This window comes from Poecilia formosa, unplaced genomic scaffold (genome assembly GCF_000485575.1).
Source record: "Poecilia formosa unplaced genomic scaffold, Poecilia_formosa-5.1.2 Scaffold74, whole genome shotgun sequence".
In the NCBI taxonomy this organism is placed as follows: Eukaryota; Metazoa; Chordata; class Actinopteri; order Cyprinodontiformes; family Poeciliidae; genus Poecilia; species Poecilia formosa.
The window spans coordinates 129,741-138,875 of NW_006800013.1; the positions used below are offsets into that span (position 1 = coordinate 129,741).

The 9,135-nt window shown below is 38.0% G+C and overlaps 1 protein-coding gene across 14 annotated transcripts in view; it reads right to left on the reverse strand.

The window, feature by feature from the left end:
• The window catches only part of frya (furry homolog a (Drosophila)), a 51,359-nt gene that overhangs the window by 27,730 nt on the left and 14,494 nt on the right, over positions 1 to 9,135 (reverse strand). For 12 of the 14 annotated variants that reach the window (XM_016673363.1, XM_007555940.2, XM_016673361.1 and 9 more), the window contains exons 2-7: positions 3,704 to 3,903; positions 2,361 to 2,414; positions 1,437 to 1,576; positions 1,244 to 1,334; positions 1,056 to 1,135; positions 457 to 537 (exon numbers count right to left, since the gene is read on the reverse strand). In XM_016673363.1, the coding sequence (XP_016528849.1) occupies positions 457 to 537; positions 1,056 to 1,135; positions 1,244 to 1,334; positions 1,437 to 1,576; positions 2,361 to 2,414; positions 3,704 to 3,903 (646 nt within the window). Of the gene's footprint in view, positions 1 to 456; positions 538 to 1,055; positions 1,136 to 1,243; positions 1,335 to 1,436; positions 1,577 to 2,360; positions 2,415 to 3,703; positions 3,904 to 5,966; positions 6,268 to 9,135 lie in introns of those variants that run through there. The other 2 variants (XM_016673365.1, XM_016673364.1) reach the window with 2 other exon arrangements.

The following is a 9,135-nucleotide window of genomic DNA, read 5'->3' on the forward strand; positions in this document are numbered from 1 at the left end:
GTTGTGACAAAAATGAAAAGTGGCAAGGTTCAAGCATGTCTTCCATCCATGTCTTGATGGAAGACATGCTTCTTCCATCAACATATAATAAATAGATTTGAGGCCCAGGACAAATTTCTCATCTAACACTTATTCTATTCTTGAAACATACCAGAGATGGAATTATCTCTAAAATCTCAATCTAAAATTGAGTAAAAATATGAATAGCATGTCTCAAGATATTTAGTCAAATTAAGCAAAGCATAGTTTGAAAGCAGACCTGCAGCTCGTATGTCTGCTTTAAGGATTTCCTCCCTGCTGTAATGATCCTAAAAGTTCAAATAAGCACAATATTTTCCAGTACTAGTTTGGCATTAAAGACTTGTCTTAAAGTGTCTTTCAAACTCATAAAACATGTCTTTTTCAGAAAGTCCTCACACAACAAGCAGAAACTTAAATATATATAATCATGCTTACTTTGACTGAGCCAACACTCCTATGACTTCAGCATAGAGGTCTGCTACAGTGTGCATGTTGCCAGTGTTTGGACCATGGTATCTGTTGGGGAAAAATTGCAACATTAAGAAGACTAATGATTTAGAAAGACCACTTTGTAAAAGTATTTATACCCACTGAACTTTCTTGTAATTTTTCAAGTTATAACCACAACATTTTTCATATTTTATTTTATGCCATTGGTCAACAAAAAGTAGAACATGACTAAGTTGTAGAATGACCAAAAAATATCCAGAAAGTGTGGCATGTCTACATGATTCATATAAATCTGTGCTAAATTTTTCTGTATTTGGCTTAATTGAAAAATAATGCCAGACTTGGTTTTAAAATTTTATTGGAAGTCCGAATGTAGATTTGTTTTAGCTGAAAACTAAACTTTCACTGCTTAGGAATAGTATTCACATTCATTATTACTGCAAAAATGTCAAATCCCAATGAAAAAACATGAAAGCTTGTGACAAAATATAAAATAGTTTAAAATATTTGACATGTCTGAACAATGTGGACCTGAAAAAATAAATAAATAAAATCAAGTCGCACTAGAAGTGATTAAATCTTACCCCTCTTTGTATTTAAAGTGCTTAAAGGCTAAGTTAATGACTTCATTGACCAAACCGTCAAGGGCAGGGTAGAGCGGCATCTATTTGAAACAACAGAATGAGGGTGAAAGTTTTAGACTTCAAAATAATAATAATAAAAAAAATGGCAAAAGCAGCTGTTGTGAGACAAAGGTTAGAACAAAAGTCACCTGTTTTAAAATTTCTATAAGAACAAGAGAGAAGATGAAGTCAATGGCCAAATCTCTCCTTTCAAGCAGATAATCTCTTTGTTGTTCATCACTGTTGGGAAAAAAAATGTTATGATCATAGAAAAAGAAAAACTGGTGTTTCTTTACAAATGGAATCATTTGTGGTTAAGCTAATCTGTCTTCATGTTCTCACTTTTTGGACTTTGTGTTGGCTCTTGGTCGGTATTCGTGCAGCTCTTCCTCGAGTCCGTTCTGTCTTTTGTACCAGTCAAACAAAGTGCGCAGGATGGAGGGAAGACTATACTCAGCCAGTGAGCTCATGGCGCTTATCAACTAGAGGAACCAGACATAGATGGTGCAAATGCACATTACTGTTTAGCAGTTAACATACCAAAGCAGGAGATAGCAATCAGTGCTTCCTTTGTTTATTTGTGCAGCAATTTCAGCTAAAGCTCCAACACACATCACAGATTTATTTGCATCTCTTTAGGATTCAAGCACTTAAAAGTTAAATGGAGCAAAACTAAATTAGGGCACATTTAAGACTAAATGAAAGGAGTGAAATAAGATTATTGGGCAAAGCTGGTTCTCTACGGGACCGTGCCCACGGGGCAGCCTCCCTTAATGTTGGGGGAGGTCCCAGCAAAGGAAGGAACAGGCTGGGCACACAGGAAGGGAGGAGAGTCTGGTTGGACTGGGGCAACACAGCGAGCCCTTCATTCAGCACCAGGCTCCAGAAGAATCCGGGCTCTGTAGAGCGACTGAATGGCCTCGCGCAGCAGCACAAACACACCTCTGTGGCTGTGAAAAAGGCCTTCTCTGCATAACCACAAACCTGCAGGACACACCTTGTGCTGAGCTGGGGCCAAGTCACAAGGTAAACAGCGAGTGAACCTGAAAGACCTTTTGGGATGTGAGCAGAGCTTTCAACCAGTTCACTGCCGTAAAGTCACATTTATATTTGACGTGTGAAAAATACATCTGCCACAGAGCACACAGAAATGCATTAAACACAAGTGCTTGGAGGTTGTAGTGAACATGTGAAAAATAACCAAATTCAGTAATATGTTGATAAGAGAAGCACTTCTTGCAGTTAAAAGCATTTCTCTGCACTTACTTGGTCAAAGTGAGGATCCTCTCCCCGCTGTAGTGACTTTGTTAATGGCTTTTCCTAAAATGAAAAACAATATTTACTTATTTACAACTCAGTTGTAAAAGATAGCAATTAATATTTAGTTTTAAGCTCCTAATTTCAGCCAATCTGTCAGAAAACAACATAGGACCACTTTTGAACTCATTCTTCATCTGTCTGCTTACAGGTAGCAGTGCAAGTCACACAGCTGAAACCAGAAGTTTACTTACACTGAATAAAAAGACACATTTATTAGTTTTTTTTCACTGTGTTAAATTAAATCAACATGTAATATATAAATATTACATAATGTAAATTAAACATAGTAAAAATTTGACATATTTACCATCAAATCCAAACCACTTTTCTTTCTAATTGCCTCCTTTGCCTTTTGTCTAACCTGACCCAGGAGAATTTCATCAGCCAAACAGCAGTTCAGAGCACTTTCGTTGCTGATTAATCCAAATAGCAGAAAGCCTGATGTGTGTGACACTGACAATTGTGTGGGCTGATGGAAATATCCTACTCTCTCGCTTGCAATTCTGTCAAGCCGCTAAGCCACAAACTCTGATGAACCTTTTAGCTTTTTTAGCAAATGCTTTCACTGGAGAATCCTGCTTTTGTTTGGGGACAAGGATAGTGTTTGTTTTTTACAGACACAAGTGTTTTAGCTAAAAACATTTACAATCCACTAAGAGTTTTAGATAAAATACTGGCTTCAACGATAATATTAGCAGGAAGTTACTGTGTGCCTGTAACATTGAGCTGATATTAATTACTCATCTTGTCAGAAGAATGTGGAGAGGAATCCTCCTTTCTACATTCCTCTAGGGAGTATTAAACAGACACAGAACTAGACACTTTCCCTGCATATTTAACACTTCCATGCCGACTGAGGTCACAGATTAACAGCCTCCATATTCAGCAATGGTTTGTCCACAGTACGCTTAGAGAATACAGAGTCATGAGTGCATAAGCCTGGTTAAAAATAATAGAAAAACTATTTCTGGAGGACATGTCATCAGAATTGTGAATATGGAGGTTAAGCTCCATGTAAGTGTCCTGCTGCAGTTTAAAACAGTTGGTGAAGTTTGGCTAAAGGTCAGTTTTGAGAGTGTTGCCAACATTAAAATGCACTGATCTACATCAGTTAGTTGTCAGCCGTACAGGTTTTCTTTGTGCAGTAAAGTATATTGTCTTTATTTCATTTGCAGATTATTTTTTCCTCCTTCAAATCAATTCAAACATTTGATATGAAGAAAAGTTGGGCTACAATCAAATTGGGCTCCTTAGGAGCAGCAAGCGTTCACACCGTCATTCTCACTCACCAGCGGCTCGGCCATGATAATGCGGATCTTGCGCTCAGACACGGTGGTGAAGTTAGCGAAGAGGCTCTTGAGGACGTACTCGCCAGGCCGGCTCTCCGGGTCGATGGTGATGGGCATCATGGCTGGTGGACCTTTCTCTCCCTGAGGACAACAGACTGGAGGTATGGGAGGTTTACTGTAACCGTTCCCCACTGGTGAAGCTGAAGAAAGGACACAAGCACACGCGTATGGGTTTAGAAACTACTTAGTTATAAAGGACATTGTTAACTAAAGCTCAAATGAAGGGGGCATGATTAGCCACGAGTCTATACAGAAGAGTAGACAAGCAAACGGGGCGCTCGAGAGAATTTTCCCAAACATGGACAAAATGTTCCCAACTTGATGAGCATTCCACAGCATGACTGTCAAAAGGGCACCGGTTTGCCCTTCGACTGCTTTTTCATTCCTGCAGTTACTCAGAGCAGGGCCCATATGGAAATTAAAACACCACGGTCGGCAGCTGGTGTTTTCATTTTGTACCAGCGATGTCATCGGCCCTACAAGGAAGTGGGAGCCTTGAACATGTGACCATCTTCAGGCAGTGCTGTGATTTGGACAATGTTGAAACAGGGGTGGCTTGACTGAGGTCATAAAATCCCATCAACTAGGGCTTTCCAATGTCTGGGACAGCTGAGGTTTCCTCAGATTGTATGTGGAAAACAGACAACACACTAATGCGACTACTTTTTCTCAGTTTTACTAAATTCCATAATACCTTAATGATTAGGAATATGTTTTCATGACAAATACATTGAAAATCTATATTTGCTCTGAACGTAATTTGTATTTCTATTTCAAATAAAGAATTACATTCCCTGTGGGCTTTTTTGTTTTTTTTTTTTACTTTTCCAAGTACAGCACAATTGTTCTCTAAATTTTACAATAATCGAATCCATCCTCGCTTGCATTCACTGAGTCTACCCAAAAAAATGGCAAAGGAGAGACAAAACTCAAACAAAGAAAACCTGGACCTTAAGTTATCCTCATGAGTTAAAGATTTACCCCAGTGTTTCACTCTACTGCCTCCAGACAGAAAAGAGCTTCAAATAGTCCTGAAATCAGTGCCAGCATCTCAAACTGAGACATTTAACTCAGGAAATTACATGTTTACATGTGGATGAAATAACTGACTGGACAAAAGAGGAAGTGAAGCATATCTTTTGCACAGCATATAACCGTTCCTTGTTGATTTTATTTAAGACACGACAAAGAAATGTTCAGATTTCTTAAGACACTTACTTTTCACACTTAATTGTTAAATTAATATGATGAAAGAGTTAAAGAAAAGGAGATTCACCAAGACAAAAAGCTGATGAACAGCCAGTCAGAAATTGAGAAATCTGATGGATTTTCAAACACTGAACAAATATTACATGAGTGCTGCCAGGTCAAGCTGGCACTTTGGTTTGCACACTGGTACTGAGTGTTGAGGAATTAAAGTTTCTGCATCACAAAGGCGAGTCAGTCGAGGAAGAGGAAAAATATAAGAAGCTATTTCTAAAAGACACAAAATTTCAGTGATTCTGGCTGTCAGAGAGAGCAAGACTTTCAGCTGATAACAGGATGACTGAATAACACACAGCAATTTTGTTCTTTTTGCTATACTTTTGAGCTTTGAACTATTTTTCCACTGTGAAACATTCTGACATAAAAAAATCCTCAAAGCCTTCTTGAATTTTAGAGAACTTTAGCTAATATGCTAATATGAGACGCTAAACATCAGAGTAATTTGTCTTAGCTTTGAAATAAATACATATTTGATCACAGCTCACAACAAAAATGGTGGGATTACATTGTAGTTCTTAAGAAATCATAATCAGCTAAAATTACTATTGGCAGGTCAAAGCTTTAGAAAAACCACAGGACAGAAATTGGTCAAATTATTTGAGGCCCCTTTGTACAAATTTGTTTTATCAGATGAATCTTTTTTAGCTGGAAGAAAGTGCACACCATAGTGAAAGGGGAGTCTAAATTTCACACGTCAACCATTGTAAACAACAGAAAGACCAGTAATGCTATTTTTAGCACCTAATTAAGACTCTAGAGTTCTGACTAATCTGCAAACAACTAGCTAAAGAGTCCTTTTAGTTCCACCACAAGTTTCCAGCAGGTCTTTTCAGGACATGAAACAGTCAAAGCCTTCCAAGGAATGCCCAGTATGCGTGGCAACCTTTTACAGCTTTCAGTACACGCTTTGCTCATTCATGAAAAACTCAGCACCTACCCAGACCTTTGATGAAGCTGATCACGCTGGCCTTACTCCAGCAAACCGCCATTCTGTCTGTTGCGGTGAATGACGACATGGTATCTAGGACCGTCCTGAGTCATGACAAAGGCTAGCAGAATCCACCAACTTTCATGTCTTGTGTGACAGCTGGCTGTGGTCTCCTGGGTATAGTTTCCATGGTGCGCAATTTGCAATAGCGGGGTGTGTTTAAAAAAGAGGGAGAAGTGTTTGGAATGGGAAAGCACGCAGTCTCTACTGTAGATCTGCCTCCCTCTCTCTCCGAGCTCCCTCTGAGTTGGCTTTCTCAAGCCTTGTGACCAGTCAGTGCCTTCCAAGAGTGAAGGTCAGGCGGGAATTTTTAGCTGCACAGAGATGAGGTCCAACATGCTATGGTGGCATAGCTGTGTGACTATATTTGTCCAGGCATAAACACTATACTTACAAAGCAGTCCTCCCCTTCCCTCCACATCTGTGATTGTAAAGCAAGAGGCACAGAGGAGCACAGTGTAAACACCATTCTTCATCAGGCACTGATTCACCACCAATCCCTTTAAATTTATGATGATGACGATGATGTTTTTTTTTTGTTTGTTTTTTTTTGTAAGTTGGTCATAAAGGAAATGATTTTAGGTAACAGGAATGGAGAGTCTCTGCCCAGCACTTTGAATTCATAACAGGCCAAATCATGTTCAGCAGAATAAAATCAACAAAATGTTTTAATAATTTCCCAAGCCAATGAAGCTAATTTGAGATCAGATATAAAGAAAGCAATCAATGGGAATTTCAAGCCTTTTTCTGCTGCTCCGTACAAAGTCTCAGACGTGACATGTGACTCTACAAACAAGAAGCTTGGCCACAGCATACATTACATCATCGCTGGGCTGGAAACACCCTGAGCATGGTGGCGATCCTCACAGAACAATGCAAACAAGCTAACAAGTATATATACAGCTCTGGAAAGAATTAAGAGACCACTTAAAATTATCAACTTCTCTGACTTTACTTTGTGTAGGTACATGTTTGAGTAAAATGAGCATTGTTCTTTTATTCTATGAACTACTGAGAACGTGTCTCCAAAATTCGGAGCAAAATTTTTCTATTTAGTTGCAGAAAAAGAGAAATGGTGAAAACAATGGAAAAACATGCAGTGATTTCAGAGCTCAAATAATGCAAAGAAAACAAGTTCATATTCAGTTAGAAACAACACTAATGTGTTAACTCAGGAAGAGATCAGAAATCAGTATTTGTTGGACTAACCACAAGGTTTTCAGTGGGTTCAGTCCAATGGTTTCTTAATTGTATGTATTGTATTGTATTGTGACAGACAGACAGACAGACAGACAGACAGACAGACAGAGAGAACCAGTGGGTCCGTAGAACATGATGTTTGTTGGAGAAGTGATGATTCAAAGGTGAGTCAAATGCTAATATACACACATATACACAGACTCAAATAGGAACTCCATTTGTGCCTAATCCAGACATTTTCCATAACTCTAACCATTCATAACCGTAACCTTAACCAAAACTTTATTTATACCATACCTCTAAACTTAACTAGTAGAGAGCATTCCAATTTAAATAAGAGCAGGAAAATGTCCTCACTTTCCATAAATTACCCCCTTTTATTGGTAAAAATGGCTATAATGGTCGTCCATATGTAGCATATACAAAGATACACGCATGCACACACGTACATATAAAGTGATGTAGTCTTGAGGATCATCCTATTTACTTAAAAATGCCACATTCATGTTGGTCTGAGAACAATGTGGGTGGATATTTATATTTCCCTGACTTTTTTTTAACTGGACCACACATCCCAGTAATAAGACAACTCTTTGAGAAGGCTTTGTTTCAGACTGCAGAAACATTAAATTGTAATCATGGACCATAAGTGATCTATTTTAGTTTAAAGTTAAGCTAAAAACGCATTTGTTTAGGCCTGTTTTTAGCATTGTGACACTTTTATGTTTCCACCAATGTCACTTTCTTTAGTTTTTATCTGTTTTTACTCTAGACAGTTTTTATTACTGCACTGATGGAAAGCACTTCGTTTAAGACACTATTCTAAAATGGAAAACAAGTAAAATTTAATCGATTCATTGAATAAAAATGCTCAGATACTATTTACTTGGTTAGTGTTGTATAATACAATATGCGTATACCTGTTGAACTTTTTTTTTTTTTTACATTTTAGCCACAAAGGCACATGGATTTTGTAAACCAGGTTATTTTACAAAAATAACATCCAGATGGGCCTCATGTGATGAATGTAGATGAAGAATTTTTCTCTGAATTATCAAACTCCCAGTGCATATACAACTTAACTTGTTGAAAAATGGATTAAGAAAAACATGATAAATTTTTTCTGGCAGCTGAAACATCATAAGACAAATATCCTAACAGAAGTTCAGGGCTTAAGTTTTGAAAAGCAGGAGAAAGGAAAGCTCAGCGGAAAGCAGATTAAACTGATGGTCTCATACTATTGACTATTAGTTGTGCTTCGGTGAGTGGACATCATGCTGCGAGTGGCCGCCTGCTGAGAGAGCATTTCAGTCCAATTATATAAGTGAGCAACCGTTTAGAAGACTGTATTTTACTTCCTGCTTAGCAGAATAGGTTTCTGCATGTAATTATGTAGTTACAGGAAGAAAAAAAAAATCTATTCACTTCAATTCAGAAATACTTTATTTGATCCCAAAGGGAAATTAAAATGAAAAAAAAAAGTCTGTTCTGCTAAATAATGTTGAAAAATAAGCAAGTTTAACATTATCAGCAAATTAAATTTGCACCTTTGCACACCTGCAAGCAGAATATATGTATTTCATGAGAGAGAGTGTAAACAATGTGTTTGTTTACTTTTTGTAGGAGTGTCGTCATAGCTCGTCCCAGCAGCTCCTGCTCTGATTGGCTGAAAGGGAGCTGACCTTCATGCAGTGTGGACAGCAGACCTGACGCAGCAGCTGCACAATACCGGCTCTGTGCTGCTGTCTGTCACTGTTTTATCAGAGCTGAACACGCTGACTTATTAAAGATCAGTGTCCAAAGGGTTCAGAGATTCTGAATCTCATCGTCAGAATGTTAAAATGTATCTTATGAACAGTAGAAAACAAATTCAGCCTGAATATATTTTAGAATGTGGAAAAAAAAAAAAAAAAAAAAA